A 23589-nucleotide genomic window follows, 5' to 3' on the forward strand; every position below is an offset into this window, starting at 1 on the left:
GCTCAGTTGAGTTCTTTCTGGACAGGTGCATCCATATCACAAACCGTCCCCTAGCGCACTGCAGTTGGCCCTAGCTGCCCCTCCTGTCCGGCCTCTGAAGATAAACCAAAGATTGAATAGGAAGCAGAGATTGGATGCTCCCAGCCTTGTCTGACAGCTACCAACCTGGGGAGAAACACGAAATGCCCCCGCGGGCTGTCACTCCAGCCTCCCCAGCAGCGCTAGGCATGGCTGCAGTTGAGTTTTTGAAAGGTGCATGCAGCTACTTTTCAGAGGTGCTGAGCCCAGCCAAGGTCTCGGGGAAGCCAGAGGGTGCCCAGATCCCCAAGAGACTTACCCCACTGATTCCACTCTCAGACCAGTCGCTTTCAGAGGAAAATGGGAAAGAGGGTTGTGCCTAGAGAGTCAGGAAAGTGACTTCCCACACCCCAGCGCTGCTCCCCGCCCCCTGTACAGGGGTCTTGAGAGCCCTGGTTCAGTTCCTGACTCTGCCACAGACTTCCGGGGTGACCTAGGACAAATCACTTAGTTTCTGTGCCTCAGTTTCCCCACTTGTACAATGGGATAACAGCCCTGTCCGGCATCACAGAGGCCTTGAGAATCGATACATTAAAAGCTGAGAGGTATTCAGACACTGTGAGGCGGGGTAGATAATCTCTGAGATACTCGTTAGCTGTGCTCTGGTAGCACCTGAGAGCCCCTGTAATGGACCATAACCCCATGGGACCACCTGTACAGACACCTGGAAAAACAGCCAGACCCTGCCCTACCTGGTCCCCTATTACAGCAGCATCAAATCAGTACCTGAGCTAGCTAAGCCTGGATTGCTCAAACACGAGGGCTCCAGCTGCAGGCTTTGTTGCATACCGGCAGGTAACTCCCACCACTGTGTTACTATTAAAGGGTCTATAATATTACTGAACCCCCATCTCCAAGCTGCCACCTACGACACAGCCGGAGGCAAAGATGGATGGTAGCAGCTAGCAGAGCATCTGGAGCTCTAGATGGAATCTAGATCTCTTGGTTCCTCTCCTCCAGAGCAACAGTGATTGCGCCAGAGGGGCGCATGGGGCTGGGCTGAGGGTTAGGGTCGGTCAGCCCCCTTGTAACATTCCTGGTTGGGCTGGTTGGTTTGCTTCGAAGGACGATGTCAAAAGTTTAATGAGAGCTCGCTTTTGTTCCGGGCCCGTCTCCCCCGAGGCTGCTGGGAGCTGCGCCCCGCATCACCTGCTTTCCCCAGCCCTCCGCTGACCTAATTCAGAGACAGAGGGTGCAGGCACGCAGGGCAGACAAATTAGGACAGGGACAGAGCCAGTTACCTCCATCCTGGTGACCACCCACAGCCATGTCAGAGGGAGGGGGTGCAACCCCATGCCAGCCATGCCATAATCTGGCTCTCCTAACCTTCCCCCTCTGATGCCTAATAAGACTGTGCACATGCAACGTTCACAGTAATTATACCAGCAGGCAGGGAGCTTGGCTGGGATCCAGTGATCCTGCTGCCTGTGAGCGAGGACTGTAATGCAGCGGCAGGGTGATCATGCTGGAGAGGTGGGCACAAGCCCTGATAAAGCACACATGGGTCCCACCGTGCTGTACAGGACAGCAGCCAGCCCACAGCATAACAGATGGTTCGGGGCAATTGTCATCCAATGGGCCCAGCCTAAACTCAGCTGTGGGGTGTCCCTTGTTTGTCCAAGGTCTCATGGGCACAGTCCACAGCCAGTAGACCCCGCCGAACACGGTGTGTCCACCGTGGAAGGACAAAGGGCTGAGCTGACTCTGCTGGGGAGCAGTTCCAAGCCTACACCATCTCCTCCTCAGGGACAGCCCTGTCTTCGAAAGGTTAGAACAGAACGTGTCCTGACTGTCTGTCCCCTATCACCCGTGGCTTTATCAACCTCAGCCTACCATTCTGTAGAGCTAAGTTGCAGCTTTGTACATGGCGCTGGGACCAAAGCTCTAGAAAGCAGCCAAGGATCCATGCATATGGACACTTCCACCTGCTGCCGTATGTGCTTCTGAACCTTGCTTCACACCTGGGATAAGCTGTCCTTGCTGGAGAAAGGCCAAGCAGAGGGGCAGGTCACCCTGAGGCTGCCACGAGCGTGGGGGGAGCAGAATGGCACGTACACAACTGTGGAGAGAGAATAAAGGTCCTCACTCTATTCCCCACTGAGTCTCTTCTTCCAAGGCTCCTGGGATGAGATGGGGGGGAAATCCCCCAGGTATTGAAAACATCTTCCCTTCCGAGACCCCCCAACAAGCCAATTACGCTACACAGGAGCAACAGGGAACATCTAACCTCTGACCCTCATCTCTGGGAGCTCCTGGCTCAGCAGAAGAGAAGCAACAGGTTCTGCTGAGTCCCCTCACTCCACCCTTCTACCTGAGCGCAGGCACTGTGGGATTCTCTGGCCTGTGCTATGAAGGAGGTCAGACTAGAGGACCATAGTGGTCTCTCCTAGCCTTGTCATCTCTGAATTTATGACACGTCCATACAGCACCCACCACACCACACTGGGGCTCTGGCCTGGCTGAGGTCTGGGCACCAAGCCTCCAGTGCGGGAGTGCCAAGAGCAGATACAGTATGACAGCAATGAGAAGTGTGATTGACAGCTAAGGGGCGAGGTGCCGGGGAGGAAGAGTTGACTGCAGGAGCTATCTGGGGAAGAGAGGACAGCCCAGCTCACTCACTTCTCTTCAGGCTTTTGCCAGAGCATGTGCTTCCCGAAGCATGTCCTGAAGGGTCATCACATGGCCAACCATGGCACACGCCCCTCCCTCCAGCTTCCAGCTTGAGTGCACCTAGCAAACCGAGCTGGGAGTAACACACAGCCATGCACTTCAAAAAGGGGCAGGACTGAGGGAGCAACCATGGCGTTAATGTCCAGAGTCGTTCTTGCAAAGGAGGGGAGCCAGGATGCCTGGGTTCTACTGCCAGCTCCGACACCAACTCCCTCCGGGTCAAGCCACTTCCGCTTCAATATGTTTCACAAAACCATCATGCAGCCCAAGTTTCCCCACAGACAGGGGCCCAGAAGCCCCCTGAACTGTCGTGACAGCAGCCACTCAGCCAATCCAGAAACTGAGCTTGGAACAGAAGCCAGGACTCCAGACTCACAGCCCCTGCCCCCACACACTAGACATTACTGCTTCTGACAACAGGAATAGAACCCGAGTCCTGACACCAAGCCCCTGCTCAAAGCCTTGGTGCAGAGATGCCAATCTTCCTGCTCTAACTACTCAGCAACATTCCTTCTGTCCTGAAAAATATTTGGGGTAGTGAAATTATATTGATTATATAGAAAATCCATCCCTGGCCTTGGATCACCAACAGGCCTTCCTGAACTCCGATTTCTAAGGGAAAAGCACAGTTGATTCACAACCCAAACAAGCTGCGCAAATCAGAGTTTAACTAGTCCTGAACCCCTTGGATTAGCCAGAGACTCCAGGTATTGAGCCAATTGCAGCAGCAGCAGCTCACTAAGTCCCAGTTGTTGCAAGATGGATATAGATATTTATTTTTTAAACAGTCCATTCAACTCCAAATGCAGGGAGGAGGGGAAGAGCGTGGTCAGAACTATTACTGTTAAGGTGCACAGAAGGGGCAGCACCTCAAGACACAGCAGTACAGAGCAGGATGGGCCCTTGCTGTGAAACTAACCAGCCCTTGAAGCAATTGGGGGCAGGGGCAGGGGATAACTTGTAATCTAACCAATTTGAACATAACACAACTTCAAGCAAGGGGGTTTAACTACAGTCAGTTTCAAGGTGACTCCAGAAGAGATTTCAGTGCAGGCCTTTAAGATATTTAAAACTGTGGGGAGGGAAGGAAGGGACAGAAGAAATCTTAAAGTGTATGGCTCTGTATTAACCCCACCCGTCCCTCTCACATTTTCTCAGGCTCTGCTTTTGTTTCCTTATTTTTCTGAATTTCAACACAAGACGTTTCCAAGCCAGCCACAGACGACTCGGGGCAGGAGGCCATTGGGGTGAAGGGGACAGCGCGAGCGGGAAGATGTGTTTATTTCTTTGTGAAGGGGCATGCACGCACGCGCACACAGTGTGCCCACCTCCTTCTTCCCTTCACATTGTGCGAGCCCAACCATTTCCCACCCCCACTCCTCCCGCCGGCCTGACCTATAGTCCCACTTGCGTTTCCAGCCCAAGCGTCTGCTGTGAAAAGTGACTTCATGCTGAATTTGGGCGCTGCGCGGCGTTACCAGCTCTCACGCTGCAAGCCCTGGCCCTCCTTTTCTTTCGCTCGCTTTCCCACACTTTCCCCCGCTCATTGTGTGCCCGCTGCTTTTTTTCTCCACCTATTCAGCCCAAATTAGTCACGAGCGGCTCCCAGCTTGGAGAGGAAAAATAAATTAGGTGGTGTTTTAAACACAGTGTGATTAGAATGATTCCCCCCCACACCGCAGAGGGGAAGCCCAGCATTTAAAAGAAGCAGTGTCCTCTACAAAATCAACTCCCACCAAGCGGGAAAAAGAAGCAGGGGGGAGAGAGAGGGGAGGAGAGATCTCTACAGGCAGTGATGCCCCCTGTAGAACTGGCTGCTGGAGGCAGCTCCTGGACCAGGGCTGGGAATACAGAAAGTGCCTATATACAGGCAAAGGGAGAGAGTGGTCGATAAAGGAGAAGGGAGGGAGTAGACCTGGGTTCATCGTTATATTGCTCCCATGGCCAAAGGAAATTCATCCCGAACAAGGAGAGGGAGGTGAAATGGGGGAGCAAGAGACACTCGGGTAGTTTTACTAGAGCCCAGGGAAGCGATCAATTTGATGCTGGGTGCAGGGGCGAGAATGCCGGGGGAGGGGAGGGAAGCAGAATATGCATTAGTGCCCCTAGAACGTGAGGAATGATTTGGCATGGCAGAGAGAACGTGCAGTGGAGACACTGTCCATATCTGTAGTGATCCCATATGCCAAGGGAAACAACAAGCTGAGCTTGTGTGGTTACTAGAGGCAATAGGGGCTGGGTTCCAGTGGTCAGACAACAGGACGGCAAGACAGACTATCTGGCTTCTATTCCCAGCTCTGGGAAGAGAAAATATTGACTAGTTAGAACGGGAGACTGAAGTCAGGACTCTTGGGTTCTGTTCCTACCTCAGGAAGGGGCGTGTAATCAAGTGGTCAGAGCACAAGCATGGAAATTGGAACTCCTGGGTTCTACACCCAACTCTGCTGTACAATCTTAAGTGAGTCCCTTTACCGTACGTCAGCCTGTACAAAGGGGACCCCACATACCTACCACCCAGGGGAGATTAGGGATTTGAGTACCACCAGCACCCCTCCTTGCGGTACTGTCAATCAGCCGATCATTTATTCCACTTGGGTAGTATACGGAGAAGCACAGGAAGTGATCAGAAATAAAGCAGCCAAGGCCACAAAAGGATATTTGCACTTGCCGAGCAGACCAAGGGCAATCCTAGAACTGAGAACATCTGACTTCTTAGCACCAAATAAACAAACAAAGGAGGCCTGGGCACTATATATGCAGCACCCTGCATGTGCAAGATGCTTTACAGGACAATTAAAAGCAGAGTCCCTTCTCCAAAGGGCTTGGAAAGTTTAATGAGGTCAACAGGAAGCGAAGAGGAATTCTGTATCCAACAAACTATAGGGAAGAATTTAGGGATGCAGAATGGGCTAAGAACTGGGGCTCGTCCGGGACGCCAGGGGTTAACAAAAAGTATCATGGGATCTTTCACGACTACAAGTGCTCAGGACCTGTGTGTTCATTCCAAGGTAAGGGGCACAGTACGCCGTGGGAAGTCATTTAAACCAGGGCAGAGTGGATGTAAATGGCATTTTCCTTTGGCCGTGGGATTGACGTGCATGGGTGTAAATAACACCACAAGATGGAGCGCCAGAGAGAATCGGACCTCAGTGATGTCTGGCTCTGTGCTAGCGCTGCCCAGCCCTGACACCACAGGAAAAGCACTGTTACTTCACACACCAAATAGGCAGATACAGGTGTTGCCTTGAAGAAGCAGTTTTATTATGAAACCAAGAGTGAAATGCAGTGTTTGTCCTGGCACACTTCAAAACATTTCAAGCAAATAACCAGCAAAGTCATGAGCGGAATAGAAAATACATATTACAAAATCTGACATACAAAAAAGACCCCAAACAGAATAAGGTTATTCCATTAAGTCTGGAAGGAGACAGGGGGCTTCGGTTCATTCTACCATTGACACCCCAAGACACACACAATGCAACCTGGATCCTATAGTTGCTGGGCAAGCAAACCAACCTCAGATATTGCTTAGAATCACCTGGGGCCTACAGCTGAGACATCAGCCTGCAGTGGTGGTGGTGCAGAGCACAAGCAATTTGAAGACCTCTACATTTAAAGAAAAATATATTGCTTTTCAAGAGTCAGGCTGGCCCCTTTGCCCAGCCTACTGTACACATACAGCTGCTGTTCTCCAGCATCTGAAGGAACTGTGTGTGACCAGTGCAAACCTCTTTCCAATAGAGCGTATGGTCAGAAGCAACAATCCCAGGATGCAAAGCTCACATTTCAACCAAAATGAACATTTAAAAGCAAAGATCAATCAAGGGGAAATCTGCCCAGCTGTTCTATTTTTCTGGGGATCTTGATATAAGTTTAAGGGTAAAAAAAGTAACATAAGATGTTAGACGCACAAGGAATACCTGTGTGTAAAAACCTATTAAGGAGACGAAGAAAGGCACCATACGTCTTCCCTCTCTACTGAATCACTGCTAACAGCTACTGGCCTCAGAGGCCTAGAGCAAAGCATGGGACAACAGCTCTCTGGTATTAGCTAACACTCTTGCTCCATCCACACAACTTAACATGGAGAACGGATTCCTACAGCTTCCTGAAAAGAGAAGGTGCCGTTTGATAGGCTAACCAGACAAAAGGTGCATAACAAGTTGCAGCCGTGCTGCGTTTCGCTGCTGTACCACGCATGATGTTGCAGAGGAAAATGGAGAAGTTAACATGCAGGAGGGAAATTCGCTTCAGTTCAGATGCAGAACAGGTTCACTGCAACACCTTTTCAAACCACGTATTCCCCGGACAAGGTTACTGCTGTTCCCCTTTGCAAGAGGTGAGGCAAGGAAGGCTGGTTTAAGAGTGTGTGAGCTGTTAACAAGCCTGACTGAGCTAGCCTGGATGTTAGATGAGGACAACACAAAATTCAACCTGGGAATAACCTTCAAGGAGATCTGAACATTTATACTCAATGCCACAAGCCCCAGAACAGCCTTTAGAGGCAGGTGAAGTGGGTTTCATTTGTAAATGTTCTGGTATTCCCCTCTCCTTATTCCAAGGCTTTGGCCTTGAGCTTCTGCCAATCGCCAGCTGCTGCTCCAACCCATTCCCCACTAGTCCAGCCCTGGGAGCAGAGGTAGCTGAGAAAGACCCTTTCACATACGGGGTGGTTCACGAAGTTTAAAGCCTATCTGATACAAGAATTACTACTATGGGCTTTGGCAGCCCCGTGCAATACACTAGAAAGGCCCTGCCCTGGACAGCTAGGCAGCAAACATGATGTCACAAGCTGGGAGGGGCAACCCATGTAGAAGCCGATGATCCACAGCAGAACCGAAGTAGGGATGCGTGGTGCACTTGAGCTGACGAATGTTAGTAGCCAGGCTATGGTGTGCATGCCCTGACACTGCTGAACTTAAAGAGCGATTTCCTCGGGCTGAAGGAGGGAGAGGAGGGTTTCTTTGCCCAGGGCAGCCCAGAGAAATGGAGACAATAAAAAACAGCAACATTTAAATAAAAGGGGGGCTCCAGGTAGTTCCTGCTTTAAGTGGCATAACCTGCCTCTCAACCCAAGGGTGCAACTCCCCAAGACATAGCAGGGAGAGCCACCTTCATCCCTGAATGGCATTATCCCTTCCTCATCCTACCGCTGAGAGATGCTTGGCCACGCCAGTTCTCCTTCCCCACTACCTAGGTTCATACCTGCCCCTTGTGTGGGCATGGACACCAGTGCACAATGGGTGTAAAACACTTCCAGTTTTGATGTGCTGGCATTACACACCTGCTTTGCAAAGCTGTAAACAACTACACAAGTGGCAGGGGAATGGAGTACTGGGCACTGGGATTTCACCCACCACAGATACAAGAAGAACATTTTTGCTCTTTGCTCTGTATATTTTTTTTTTAAACTTCACAATTGAAAAAATAAGCAGCACAACTGGACAGCTATCAGGGATTCTCTATTAGGTCCTGTGTGGGGAACAGCCTACGCTCCTTACTAGTGCTACTGTGTGTGTGGCGGGGGAAGGGAAGGGGGGGGAGAGAGAGAGAGAACGCGCCACACGTGAGCGTGCTCCCCACCCAACAGGTAAAGCCTAAAATGGACAGACATCAGACAATCCCAAAGCGTTCTGCTCTTTTCCTCTTCTTTGCCTGCAAAAGGGATTGAAAGAAAAATCAAAACCAAAAAGAAACAAACATGCACAATTCAAACCCCACACACATTTGGATGAAGACTAAAACAAAAACAAACAAAAAAACCACACTTGATGGTAGAAAATGACCCTAGTGCATGACTGACCCAGCCCCTGCCTGAATATGGGATCACAAGGTTAGCTCAAGAGGGTATTTGGTATCAATGCTTGGCAAGGCGCAAGAAGATTTTAGTCCAGCATTTGAACAAACGGAGCTTGAAATCAAGTTGCAAAAGCATACAGTGCCCAAGATACAGTGCTGCTGAAGTCACTTCATCTCGCTGGCAACGTGCTACAAAAGGGAACAATGCCTACTTGAGAGGCCTGGAAACCCTTCTAGGCAATGAGGAGGTGGGAAATTTAAAAGGGCAAAGGGTTAACACTCTTCTATTCATGGAAAAGGTGAGAGGGACACACGAAACTGCATTAAATATTCTATTGCGTCTCTCAGATATGCCTTTAACTTGATACACGAGGGGCATATAAATCTTAATTTTTAGCAGGATAAATAGCCAGGGGGCAACAGAAGCCCAAACCAAGAATCTCCAGGGGAAAGGTGCATTTGAGCACACACAATACTAGTAAAAAGATCTTTTTGTTCCAGGCACAACCTATAAGTGACCTAGCGGAAAAACATGGAATCCTTCACCCCCAGCCACCCCCTCTGCTCAGACTGAACAGGGGCTCGTTCTCCAGTGCTGCTTGCAGAAGGCTGGGAATGCCGTGCACCATTTCATTCAAGGGAAGCGTTTATCAAAAAGCTACAAAAACAAAACAAAAAAAGCCCCCAAACCCCACCTGAATTGCTGAGATCACTCTTTGGAGCCAAACAAAAAACCACTTCTTGTATGTCGAATCCAGAAGCCATCTGGTTAAGTAGCTTCTAAGACCCCAACAGCTCACCCTCCCGCAACCTTTGCCAATTGATTGTTAAAATTAAAATCCACATCCAGCACCCCTCTGTGGACAGTGATGGGGGCTCAGCTCTCACTGATTTATGCTAGAGTATTATTTATGCAGCACCAATAGCGTTCATGGTACTCGACAAACAGGAACGTAGGAACTGCCAAGGGGCCATCTACCCTGGTCTCTGGTACCAGGTGCCGCACAGCAAGGCATAAACCCCCATAAATAAAATGGTGAGGCACTGTCTGGCAGAGCTTACAAATTAAAAATCAGACCAAAGATACAACAGCAGGACAGAGGTGTCAAATCAAAAGATGGAAGAGAGAAAAGCAAGGGGTGTGGATCAATTTCTTGATCCTTACTTGTTCCTTCCTTTTTGTGTTGTGAAATTTACATGGCTTTTATGATGAAAGAAGTGAAGAAGTTTAAAGTTCAAGGGCTTCCTGGATAAAGGAAGTCATAAGGAGGGATGTGAATGGGAGGTAGTATAGTAGGCCACTCAAGGCATAAAGGGAGCAGTGTGGAGGAAACTGGAGGAGAACGGTTGCTCCAAATTTTCTGCAGGCATCTGTATTAGTCTGCAAGACTAAGAGCTCAGCCACATCAGCCAGCACTGGCCAGATCTTGTAGCTTGGGCTGCTCCACTGGGGGTTGGAATGCATGCAACCCAAAGAGGCAGGTGCTCACCATCAACATAAAGAAGAGAATTTATCTTTGCAGTACCATCACTGGGGTACCTGAAGGAACTGAATATAAGTACTTGCATGTGGACCAGTAGGATGAGATCTACTTGTGTAGCAAGATCTCATGCGTGCAAAGAGTTACAGTGCCATCTTCTGGGATATTCAACTCTCCTAACAAGTCAGCATGGAAAGTGTTCTCAGCTGCCCTCTCACCCACCAAACTTCTTATCACATGTCCTTCTGCTTGCAGGTTTAGTATTTTACCTCTGTGTCCTCTGTGGCTCCAGCCCCAGCTGAACTTGTTACAATGCCAAATCGCTCCTTCCTCTTCTTCAGCTTCTCATCATCTTCGCTCTGTGTGGAAAGAAGGTAGAAGATTTAGTTTGCCAGCCAGACCCAAAATAATCAATTTAACAGCTGATAAGGTTCCTTTCCTTGTCCCCCAAATCTTCCTGCTTTTAGCTACAACACCAGCTGCTAGGAAAAAAAAAAAAAAAAAAAAGAGTAGTTGCAAGATGAATTTGGGGTGCACATGAATTAGTGCACAGAGCTGAACATACACGTTAGCAGGCATCATCATGCTGGCATGGTTAGGTGCCCCATCCAGAGGGGATTTCTTGAACAGATGCTAAAAAGAACCTCCGAGGAGCATTTATGACAAGTAGGTCCCCATGCAAAACCTGCTCTCCCTCCATGGTAATCAAGGAAAAGTGAAACCTATTTCTCTGGAGCACAGTGGTGAAATTCGTGGAGTTTGTGGGATTAATGGCTAAAGCTAAGTAACCTGTGACTTTGCACCTGCCTAACTTTGCAACTGCTCTATCCCCTCCATTTTAAATGTGTTTAACCTTTAACTGTCCACACCTGAACAGGTCGAGTCAAAGAAGAGTCGACCACGATAGCTAGTGAGGCATGGTGCAGTGAGGTAGGAAGGAAAAGGGAAAGCCTTTATATTCCCAATGGAGTAAATGAAAGGCGCTGGATTGGCAGCCTTAGAGCGCGAGTCTGTTTAACCAAAGCAGTACAAGTACCTGGACAGTGGCACTGTAAGTTTCCTGTCAATGTGTCCCAATCCTGACAGGGAGGGGCCCTTCCTAAATTCTCCCTTAATGACCCCATTAAATCTTTGGCCTCCGTAATGGAACCCAAAACTCATTTCACATAGGCCATTGAGCAGCAGACCAGGGCTGGATTTCAGTTAGGAACCTAGAGGTGAAAGCCTCTGTATCCCTATTACCAATCCAAGTACCAATAGTACCAATCCAACGTTGAGGATTTACAAGATCTCACATGAAAATCAAAATGTTTCCCCGATGAAATGCTCCAATGGAAATAATGCTGAAAACTGCCCCGTAAAGTTTGCCACACAAAGCGAATTTGCAGAAAGTGAAGCTGGCTACTCCATGCAGAATGAATGCAAAATATAGAACGGCATAAACACTCTTCAGCAGCTCTGGTGACACTAGCAGTAAAAGGGAAGAACCCAATTCACTTTGATGAGCATCACCACCAACTAACACCAATCCACCGGCTGCATGTTTTTCCTCATTTGGAAATTAAGGAATGTGGTCAAACAACATGATCAGAACGCACGGATCGGGTCAGCCCAGTGGTCCATCTAGTATCTAGTATCCTGCCTTCTGACAGTGGCCAGTCCCAGATGCTACAAAGGGAATCAACAGAACATGGCAATTCTGAGTGATCTATCCTGTCATCCAGTCCAGCTTCTGGCAGTTGGAGGTTTAGGGACACCTGGGGCATAAGACTGTGTCTCAGACCATCTTGGCTAATAGCCATTGATGAATCTATCCTCCATGATCTTCCTTAATTCTTTTTTTAACCTAATTATACTTTTGGCCTTCACAACATCCCCTGGCAACGAGTTCCACAGGCTGACTGTGCATTGTGTGAAGTAGTAGTTCAATTTGTTTGTTTTACAGATGCTGCCTATTAATTTCACTGGGTGACCCCTGGTTTGTGTGTTACGTGAAGGACTAAGTAACACTTCTTTATTCACTTTTTCCAAATCATTCATGATTTTACGAACCTCTATCATCTCCCCCTCTATAGTCATCTCTTTTCCAAGCTGAACAGGCCCAGTTTTTTTAATCTTACACTTGATCCTGCAGTGAATTAATGCCATGTTTGCAACATCACCCCTCTCTCTCTAGCAGCAGGCTAATGTCAGCCACAGGACTATGTGACTCATCCAACACAAACCAAGGGAACATTGTGCTCCCCAGGTGCCTGTGTTGTATAAATAGCTTCCCATGCCTGCCCCAATGCGACAGGCCCTGAGCTTGAAGCCCTAGCTCCCCACTTCATGGATCATGATGATGGTCTCAACTGTTATCAAGAGAACCCTCTGCCCCCTTCATAAGGGAGCGCTGATGTTACTGGAAAGTCTCACACAAGGTACCTAATGAGCTCTCTTTGCTGCTTCCAAGGAGGATTTTTATGGCCATATGGATTTATTTTATTATTATTATTATTATTTCCACCACTCAGTTTCTTGCATTTTCTAATCCCCTATTTAGAGAGGTGCCCAATGGCCCGGAGGATGCTGCTATCTGTCAGCGTATCCTTTATAAACCAAAGCAGAGTTTTTTCTGCAAGGCAGCATTCCAGTGCAATAGAACAATCCAAAAAATCCCTCCGAAGTTCAATCTAGACACAAAGTCTTAGCATGGGCCCCAAAGATCTTTGGTTCAGCCTCAAGAGGACATTTCAGTATATATCCTGTGTACATCTGCACAGTAGAGCAGGCAGATTAGACAGCACAGATATTGGTTTTGCACATTTTAACTTCTACAGACTGATGTGACAAATAATCCAATCTCACAAAGTACCCTAAACTCTCTCACTTACAACAGACCATAAGGCTCGGCTCTGTGGTTCTATTGTGTTAATGATGTTAATGTAAACTATGTACATGGGGTCACTAGGGATTTTTGAAAGGCACCTTCTGTTTGAAGCCTTCACAAAAAACATACATCCCTTAAAACTGGGAATGTCCTAACCAGATTGTGGTTCATTCGCAGTTAAGGGTTTCTACACCCTTACCACTTACAAGCTTAGGGCTCTTTCCTGTGGAGTTAGTAAGCAGAACTACCAATAAGTTGATGGCAGCCTCGGATGAAAAAGACCAGGCCTATAATTTGCTGTAAAATTCTACAGCTGCTGCTCCTCAAGGATCTGCACAAGAGATATATCTCACAACCCCATCAAGTGGTATTTTTCTACATCATTAAATATGAAGGCACCTTTCCTTTGAATTCTTTGCTGCAGTGCCCTTGGATTTGTTAGCCATGGTTCAATAAACCGCCCAGGTAGAATCTGGCTTGCTAGCCAGTGCGAGGGTCTCATTTCTGCAAGCATCAGAAAGGATGTCTCATGGAGCTTGACTCCATTGTTTTGCTGACATTCACTTTGCACACCAAACTTTTTTCACAGGGGATGCTTCAGATTAGGATATTTTACTTCACTCCCCGCTCCTTCAGCAAGAGCAGAGGGGCAGGCATACATGCTCAGAGGAGTCCTTCTCTTGCTATGGACACAATACATTTGGCTACCGCTGGCAGGATGAGAGATCTGACTGACTAATAGTTTTCACTCTAGCAAGAGGCAGTGGAGATAGTCTGATATACCACACAACTACTCCTATACTCAGCATAGGGCTCTTGCTCACCTTTTCTGTTCCCTGCACCGGCCGCCACTCCTCTCAAAAGCATTTCCATTTTGACATGACCATCTCAGCACTCACTCAGCTGACCTTCACAAACTCCATTTCAGTGATTTGCAGTCTGAATGGACACAATTTTACTGACATTTTGCAGAACCGTCATGTCCCTACATTTCTTGAGATTCTCCACAAAACCAGAGGCTTTTATCTCCACTGCCACTACCCACACAGATGCCTTGACTATCAGTAATAACCAAGGCCATCATTACCCTTTAAAAGCCTCAATGCATCCATTTTCCATGGATTTATTTCTAGCTTTGGCTATTTCAGTCCTCATTTAGCCAGTTTCGTCAACTCAGGCTGTCCAATTACCTTGCTACACTCCTATAATTTCTCCTCTGTCCCCTGTCACTAAGTATATTTCATGTCTTCCCCTCCAACACCATTTGTTACATTTCGTGACTCGGGAGAGCATGGTCTGACAGAGGCACTAAAAGGCATTCATTTGCAATCAGATGAAGCCTGCAGACCCATCCTTGTGATGACACAAATAAGAGATGAAACAAATCGAAACCATCACCAATACAGCGGGTGCCTGGAACTCCTCACTGGATGCACAACTTCCCACGTCCATTAGGCACCCTAAGTAAATGGGTGTGAACTTCGTCATCATTTGCTTTACTAAAAAGGCACCCCATCAGAGCAAGAACCCAGGAGGCCCTCTGCCTACGGCTAATAGAAATCATATATTAGTAACAAGTAACTTCTAACCCAATTGCTACAGTTTATTAAACTGACGTTAGCCAGCCAAGCAGAGGAAACAAATCGGACACTTAGAAAAAAGATCAATTTAAATGCAAACTCGCAAAACAGACCTAATGACATCACCGGTGCTGTGGCCAATTTTCATGACAAAAGTGACACTTGACACCCCCTCAGCGAGCAGCTGGACAGCCTTCGTTATGTCAATACCTTACATAAATGACACCATAGCAACCGGCTCAGCATTATTAATTATGACATCTCCATGTGTTGTGGCAACAGGGGGGACTGAAAAGTTTTAATTGAAAACTCAGCAATTTCTCATGAGTTTTGGCTCCATAGGCAGTCATGGCCCAAACAGTGCATTCATTTCTTTCTGTGCACTTATGACACTTCTCCGGAGTAATTATTGCTAAATACAACTGCTAACTTTTTCTTTTGTTCCAGGATCCCCTTAGCCCTTGAACACCCACAGATCTGCCATGTTTTTAGTCTTTAACTTCCCTTCCCAGAAAGCCTCTCGAGACCTGGACTATAAACAACAGTCATTTCAAGGAAGCAGTGCAGTGTAGCAGCTCTAGCATCCATCTGCCTGCTAGGGACTGGGACTCTGTACTCAACATTACCACTACCTAGTTTCTTACACGATCCCCAGCGCAGGAGCATCACAGTGCCTCTCTGGGCATGGCTTTTTAGCACTTTGGGTCTGAAATGCTGTTTCCCATTTCACAGCTGGGGAACAGAGGGGTAGACAAATTAAGTGACCTTCCCAAGACACACAGGAAGTCTGTGGTAGAGCAGGGAACTGAACCCCCTTTTCCTGTGTCTCACTCCAAGAGGCCATCCTCTCTAAGGCTACGTCTACACTAGAAACGTCAAAGTGCTGCCGCGGGAGCGGCTTTGAAGTGTGAGTGTGATCATGCATGAGCGCTGGGGGAGAGCTGGTAATCCACCTCCACGAGAGGAACAGCTCCAAGCGCTGGGAGCCCAGAGCCTGTCCACACCAGCGCTTTAAAGCACTCAAACTTGCTGCGCTCAGGGGGGTGATTTACCCCCGAGCCAGCAAGTTAGAGCACTATAAAATGTAAGTGTGGACAAGCCTTAGTGTGGGTATATCACCTTCTCCATCCCTAGAAAGGCAGTTGTGAAGCTGAGAGCCTTTGGAACCACCAATGGCGGGCAGAATTATGTATCACTTGGGATCATGGGGGCTGCAAAAGTCACTGTTTGGAGAAGTGTAATCTATAAGCAAGCACTGATGCTGGTAGAGAAAATCCACTCCAATCTGCTCATTTAACCATGTACAGCCATGCTCTTCGATTGCTACGGGTGGCCAAAGTGTTGTTCGAACCCTGCTGGTGGGAGCATGGCCCAAATACTTCTGGAGAAACAACAGCACTGTGTCTTTAAAAGGACACATGGGAGAGTCTCTTGGGGAACTGCACTGAGCTGCAGGTTATTTATTTATTTTTTCGGTAACCCCTCCACCCCTGATTGTGGCCCTGCAAGGAAAGAGTATAACAGTCTCACTAAATCAACAGTGTTCTAATGATCTTGCTCACTTGACCCCCTAGCATGACAGTGTCAGATGCAAACACGGTTACAATAAACTTCACTCCATCTTTGGCTCCTCGCTGACAGGTTTTGATTCATGGGGTGCTGAAACCCATCTGAGGAAAATTACCTCTATCAAAACACTGCTATCTCTGCATTTATCAAGCCCTGGGGCCATGCTTGAGCGTACAAATGGGCACATGTGCATCTGCAGGGAAAGTTGACCTTTCCAGCAGCAGCAGACGAATTTTAACCTTACTGTTACTACGTTTGCTCCCTATGCACTCACACTAGGAGAGATTTTTTTGAGGGTGGGGGGCTTTCCGTGAAGGATTCGAGCCTGAGAGTTAAAAACTTTTAAAGTGTAATGGGCATGGGGGAGCGTCCAGAATTTTAGACATGTGTAACTACATATTTCTACTGCGCTGTACCTAGCTGCAGCACTTTCGTTTCAATCTAGCCCTATCCTGTCATTTGAATGAAATAAGTAGCTAACCCAGTCATCCTCAGGGCCACAATAACACAGCTCACCTCAGTGCTATCGTCAATAATGTCACCACACCATATGGATCTTCCTCAGGCTCTTTTCTAACCCATTCAAGATTTTGGCTCTTTCCTTTATAAGTGGCAGTTTTCTACAGCCAGCAACTGAACATCAATGATCCTTCAAATCAGCCCTTAGGCCTGTAAATTGCTGAACACTCTCCATGCCAAATGACTTCAATGGGAGTGGCTGGAGCTCAGCTGAGCTCCAGGCAGAGTCAGGTCATTCATTCTGAAGGTGGGATTACTTCTATAGACGTAAGCACCTTGGGACAGGGACCAAAATGTCTCTTATGGAACGTACTCACGGAGCATGCGCGCAGTGTCCAGTGAAAGGGTTTGATCAAACTGAAAGGACGACGACATTAACTGGACTGAGCTCTTCACCTGAAAAGTGGTACTCGACAGTTGAACCAGAAGACTCTAGAGTGGTCACACCCCCAAACCAGCTTTAAGAGACTCTGTTTACTGCAGCCAGACAAATAGGCCAGGAGCAGCCTTATCGTGAAGCAACACTGACACACAGTGGGGGCAGGTGTGCAAACTCAACATGAACATCCACTGAAGAGGTCCAACAGGGAGGTGCCGCCAGCACAGCTCCAGATTTAAAAAATGTCTGTGAGAATTAAATAATCCCACGTTTATCTGGCCTTTATTTCGTACCTAGTTTATTCCCAAAAGATAAAAGGACCCTTTTAAAAATCAGATCATTCCCCTCGCCCCACAGGGTGGGCAGGTTGCCAGTTTCAGTGGTGGAAGGGTGAATGCCAAAATGCATTAAGTCTTGGTTTCCATGGTGCACGGAGCAGCTCTGGTACTAACCTCATCCCCGCAAGCAGAATTGGATTTTAACTTGGGAGGGGAGGGCGCAGCTGGTTACCTTTTTAAATGACATGCAAGAGCTCCCTGCAACAATGGTGGCACTCAGCTCTGCTCCAACAGGAGAAGCCCTGATCTTTCTCCCATCTGAAGTGAGGCAGCTCCCAGCTGATCCCAGTACAAGTGAAACCTCTTGGTGTCCTCTATGTTAGGGGCCGGGGGGGCCCAGATTAGCTGCAATGTCCCTAGTAATTACTACGACTATGGCTACACTACAAGTGCTGCAACTACACCACTACAGCAATGGTGGGGGGTTTCTGTCACTGTGGTAAATCCACCCCCTCAAGAGGTGGTAGCTAGGTCAATGGAAGAATTCTTCCATCAAGCTAGTTTTGTCGGGCTTAGGTCAGCTGAACGACGTCTCTCTGGGTGGAACTTTCCACACCCCTGAGCAATGCAACTAGACTGACTTGAGTTTTAGGCCTACACTAGTCCCAAGCTTTTGTGCTCTAACACAGTGTTTCTCAACAGCCGGTCCATGAGATCTGGTCCCTGCTACCAGAAACACGGCTCCAACGAACACTCATCTGCACTGAGTCAATCACTGCAAACAAAGAAGGGGGGCTTCTGAAGGGACAGTAAGAGATGAGAACACGTATTAACACACATTGCTCCCTCTGGTTAGCCTCAGAAAGCCGGGAAGCCCAAGCAAGTGACACAGCAGCAGCTCCTAATCCTCAGCTGTTTCGATTTCTTAGCAGTGGCCTGGGTGAAGGTGCTATGGAATGACACCTCAAGGCTACAGCGCAGGGCTCGTTACAGATAACGAAGATAGATGGAAATGAATGGAGGACCAACCTCTCTCTTTAGTAGCAGCAGACAGGTGATGAGCATTGGGCTCAGGCTCAATACAGGAAACAGAAGTTGTAGGGAAGGGGCTATGCTCTGAAGAACCTGCCAATACTCTAACCTCACCTCTGACAGCCGGCATCAGATCACAGATGATCAAAGTAGTGTGTAATCCTGGGGTCGTGCTAGATTCACCACTAATCCTAGACCTTACAGACAAGAAACCATGGTACAATACCTCACACTCCTGAAAGCCAAGCCTCACAGTATTGTATGGACACGATGCCGTCTCCACAGATTACGAGTCCCCTAGAGAAAAGGAGTCTGAATTTCCAGACCAACACTGGAGAGGAATTCTAATCACGAACGTAGAGATACAGACACAAACCTCCATAATCTCATCCTTGGAGCTTTCATTCTGAGAGAATGGACGGGTGTGCATGCGCATGTATGTGTAAAAATGGACCCTTCTGGTCATCTACTCTCCTGTATCTTGCTGCAGCATGACGGATGGCAGGATGAAAAGCAGAGCCCTGAGGCTTTCAGGCGATGGTAGATTAATGATGACATGGCCTTGACCTCCAAAAGGTAAAGGTTATGAAACACTCAAGGGTAACTGGGCTTCCAATTTCATACCCAGAGGGTGAATGACAGCAACGGATGGTTTTATTCTCAGAAACACTCCAATCCTGGGACGCACAGCTGTCACCCACCACCTTTTTTAAATTCATCTCAACGTATTTATACCTCCTGGCTCTTTTGCCTTGCTGACTCCATTCAAGAGCTTCTGAGTCCATTTGGAGTTGATAAAGTAATGTACATCAGCAAATATTTAGCAGGGGCTGTGAAACAATTGGAAATCCCAGGGGTTTTATATAAGCAATCCTCATGTGGCTTACCTTTCAATTTGCATCCCCAGATTGCTTTTCACAGAGGTATCACTGTGCAAGACCTCAGTTTCATACTATACACACACTGTAAACTATTTTACAGGAATAACCAAGGAGCTGGTGGTTTTATAGACTCCACTTCCTCACCCTCATTCTGCTGCCCCCAAAAGACCTTCAAACGCCTGGTTGTTTTCAATCTGTCCCTTTCAACCCAAGTCAACAGGACTCTTTAATCTCCAACCTCATGAAATGAAGGTAAATAAAATTTTGTAAGGTTCACCTCACTTCATGTCTTCATTCAACATTTGGAGCTGCTTACAGGGAGATGTATGGCGAGACTGAGGCTCTCTCTTTCCAGCAGCTCAAAGTCTTGTTCAAAAATAACGCTAAGCCCTGAGAACATTCCCTCAGCCTAGTGTGGAATACGTTCACCTTTTCAACTCCATTTATATTAGATACCTACAAAAGGGTTATTAATGAAAGGCTTGTATCACGTCCCACTTATAAAAAGACTCTGCTCTTTTGTATCACCTTTCCTCCCAGGCTCGGGGGGGATTATTTATTATTTATAGACAGTAGCATAAGACATGTACACTGAAGGATCTCACAGCACTTCACAAGCATTATTCAGTTGCATCCCCATGGGAAGTGGGCATCATCCTCATTTTGCTAATGGCTCACCCAAGATTCCCCCAGCACCTCAGTGACAGAACACAGAAGTTCCAGCCCTAAGAACTGACCATTTGTGTTTCACTGATGCAACTTTAGCTGGCCTCTCTAGGTGTGGGAAGTTTACTGACCAATCTCCCCTCTTGGAAGGTTCTCACACATTTTGCTGTCTTTAAGGACTAGGACTTTCACAGAATCAGCCTCTATATCATGTAGGTCTGGAGTGATGCTTCATTTGCCAGCTAATGTGGTCTATTAAAACATTTATAAACACTAGGGACAAATCAAAATGTATTAAAGCCAGTCACTTTTAAGGGCAGCAACTCCTAGTACATATTTCTGAGTGCTAATACAACAAAGAGGCCAACTTGTAAAACTTATTGAGCCGGATTCTGATCTGACAGTGGTGTGAACTGAGGGCCTCTCCATTCAAATCAGTGAAATGTAAATGCAGTACAGGCAAGATCAGTAGCAGGCCTCTATGCTGAGACAGCAACTCTGTAGTTCACAGTAAGCAAATTTCTGCTATAATACATTAGTGGGGGGGGGAAAAGTGACTGTGGCATTACCGTTAGCTCCTCTCCCTTTCCCCACCTCCCTTCCAGTAAAAATCCAGGAAACACAGATCGGGCAAGGGAAGGATGAAGGAATCTAGCTAATGTATTTTTTGGACGCTGGTTTTGGTAGAGGGCAAACGTTACAACAGCTGGCAGTTCTGAGGCTTCTCTGTGTCAAGATACTGAGGCCTTAACAGTTAAAAGTTTATGCTCTCTCCAAATGGAATCAGCAGGGGAGGAAGACAAAAAAGTCACAGCCATGTGTTAAGAGTACACCTGCAACTCTCCCAGAAGTGGAATACTGAAGTTGAAAAGCATTCTTTGACCTAGACGTCAGAGGAAGAAAGACCCGCGTAAGGAATACCACATGGCAGAGTGAAAGAGACATATCTCAGGTGCAGGGCAAGGCAAAGGGGTTAGGAAGCATCTTCACAGTCCCTTAAGAACAGCGTCCTAAACATCATCAAAGCATTTCAGCAGAGTTGTTTTTTAATTTACCAGCACAGATTTTGACAAGCCCACAGCGTACAGAATCTCCACCAATCTGTAGACACCAGAGGCTTTGCTTGACAAAAACATATTTAGGAGTTATGGTATTTATGGTAAACAAGAGGCCACCTCAAGTTAAAGCTACTTGGTGCAGGGAAAGTTTTCCCTTGAAGCGTCCAGCTGTTATTAAAAAGGAGCAATCGGGCGATTACTAAACACTATTTGAATTGCACATTAGCCCCAGATTAAAAAAAAATCCATCCTATTCAAAACCAACAAGCGCAAAAACGGCAACACACCACAGCAATGTTAACCCTTCCTGTGCATTGAGACAGTTCATATCCACACACCTCCATTTATGGGAGGGAGAACTTTTCGTTCGGGGAAGTGGATCATATTTCAACTGTATTTTATCAGCTGAGGCCAATATAACTAGCCATTCTACCAACTAGCAATTTTACTTAAAGTGGTGATAAATGTGGACTCAAACCACATTCTAGGGCCCTGGAACTCCAGTGAATTTGGGGTGCAAGGGAAAACATCAGAGTGCATACTTGCTCATTTAAATGGACAGCACAGTCCTAGTGTGCTGAAAATGAGTGTGTAAAAGGGGCCGTGTGGGGTCCCCGATTTATCCCCACTCCAGGATTTCAGTTTAAACTGGCTCAGTTGACAAGTCAAATGAAGGTTCTTCTATCTGCAGGCCTCTCACACTTCCCCTGGGACCTGGAAACGCAGCTGGGCTCCTTCCAACTGTGACCCCCAACTGTAAGTGATTCTGCAATCAGTACTGAGCTACATATTTGGACAGAGGCCAAAGAGAATCCCCCTCAGTCTCCCACAGCAGCACTGGGAGCTCATGCAGGGCTAAGCACTCCTAGATATCACAGTGACTTAATACTTCCATTCTACAGAATAGACAATAAATGAAAATGTATCAATATCAAAGCAACTGGATCCAACTCAGTACATGGGGAGCAGAGACTGGGAGTAATCAGTGGCCATTAGACTTAAAGAGTCTATATATGGTCAGAAAGTAAAAAGGCTATGGGAGAAAGAACAAATGGCAATACACACAGTACTTCAGAGTGTCACTTCATGACATAGATTCATTAGGACAGGCTTTGAACTACTCTATAAACAAGATTAAATGCAAGATTCCCAACACACACAAGTGAGAGAGTTAGCAATAGCTCTCAGAGTCCTTCGTTCATCATTTTATACTCAGTTTCTCTTTTTGCGGAGTGGCAGACACAAAGACCGGGTTGATTAACTCCCTTCCATGACCAACTTTGCTTGGCTGAATTCCCCTGTAGTCCGTTAGCAGAGGCATTACTGGTGTTTAATTATTAAAGGTGAATGGAGATTCGAAAGATGTAGTTATCTGTATGACAGTGCTGCTTAGTTCCCAGCCATCGCGCAGGGCACTGCCCAAACATGGAGCAAGAGACTGGCCTTGCATCAAAGACCTAATAATCTTCAGAGACAAGACAGAGGGTGGGAGAAAGGAGTTCCAGTGTCCAGGGCACCAGCCTGGGACATGCCGGAGACCCAGGCGCTCAACTCCCTCCTCTGCCACCATTTCTCTGGGCCTCAATTTCATCTGTACAGTGGTGCTATCAGCACTTCCCTACCTCACAGGGGTGCTGTAAGGGTAAATACAACAAAGATGATACGGTGCTCAGATGCTCCGGTAATGATGGCCGTAGATGTACATTAGGTGGATTACACTTTGCAGCTCAGGAAGATTAATCGACAGGTAGCACAGAAAGTGTGTGGGAGAACTGGGAACTGAACCCAGATCTCCAGAGTCTCGGTCCAGAGCCATAGCCACAAAACCGTCACTCTGAACTTGGAAAGCAAGAATTTTATTATGCAAAGTTTATCCGTTGCCATATTTAAAAGGCATGCAAGTACTGCAAATCTTGTCTATCATCAAGCAGACCGGATCTCATCCATCGAATTAGTCCAGCTACTCTGGATGTTAGCTACTTCAAATGCCTTATAAAATACTAAGGAGCGTCTCTCTGGTTTGGAATAAGGCGGCAGTAGAAGTACATTCAGTAGAAAAGTAACACACATTTGTCCTTTTCTATTTGCTTCACGGCTTAAGGTTTCTGTGATGCCAACAAAAGCAGCCCCAAAATCAGGGAGACGGGCAGGTCAATGAAGGAGCAGACTTTTTGCAAATATTTTGTCAAGATCAAAATGTTGCTAGTTTTTAAATCTCCACATACATTTCTCAAGGATTTCAGATAACATGCAGAGAAAAAATTGCTGGACAAACACATTGAAGACAGTTTAACCGCTAAACACCATTCCTTCTTTTCTGTTTGGATCTTAAGTGTTCCTTTTTCCAGAAGACATCATACCTATTATTAGTGGGAATAGCCAGAGCAAGGAATAGATGTGTTAGGAATTTCCAAATTATTAGTAACTGAAGCCAGGTTAAATCCCAGACCTTGATACAAATCACTTTTCCAACAACACCATCAAGCTTAGGAGTCTGAGCCCACCCACTCATACATTTAGTCCAAAAGACTTACTGCTTTTTGTTTTAAATAGAGTTAAAATACTTAGCAATATAAATCTACTATGTTTTGGCAAAAGACAGGTGAATCAGAATCTCCTTAAAGCTAAACTAATCCTACATTTAAAACCATCTTATGCCTAGGGCAGTAGGGTTTTACACAGCCATTTCCTGTTGGACTCTTGTAGGAAAGCTGACATACATAAACAAAG

The 23589-nt window shown here is 47.0% G+C and overlaps 1 protein-coding gene across 2 annotated transcripts in view; it reads right to left on the bottom strand.

Annotated features, from left to right (window-relative positions):
* Positions 1-5985: 5985 nt before the first annotated feature.
* LOC123353999 (SAP domain containing ribonucleoprotein) overlaps positions 5986-23589 on the bottom strand; it is a 50897-nt gene continuing 33293 nt past the window's right edge. For both annotated transcript variants that reach the window (XM_044995590.1, XM_044995589.1), the window contains 2 exons: positions 10298-10387; positions 5986-8403 (listed from right to left, as the gene is read on the bottom strand). In XM_044995590.1, coding sequence (XP_044851525.1) covers positions 8362-8403; positions 10298-10387 — 132 coding nt within the window. In that variant the 3' untranslated portion in view covers positions 5986-8361. The remainder of the gene's footprint in view (positions 8404-10297; positions 10388-23589) is intronic.

Source organism: Mauremys mutica, chromosome 20, assembly GCF_020497125.1.
Source record: "Mauremys mutica isolate MM-2020 ecotype Southern chromosome 20, ASM2049712v1, whole genome shotgun sequence".
NCBI classification, from domain to species: Eukaryota; Metazoa; Chordata; order Testudines; family Geoemydidae; genus Mauremys; species Mauremys mutica.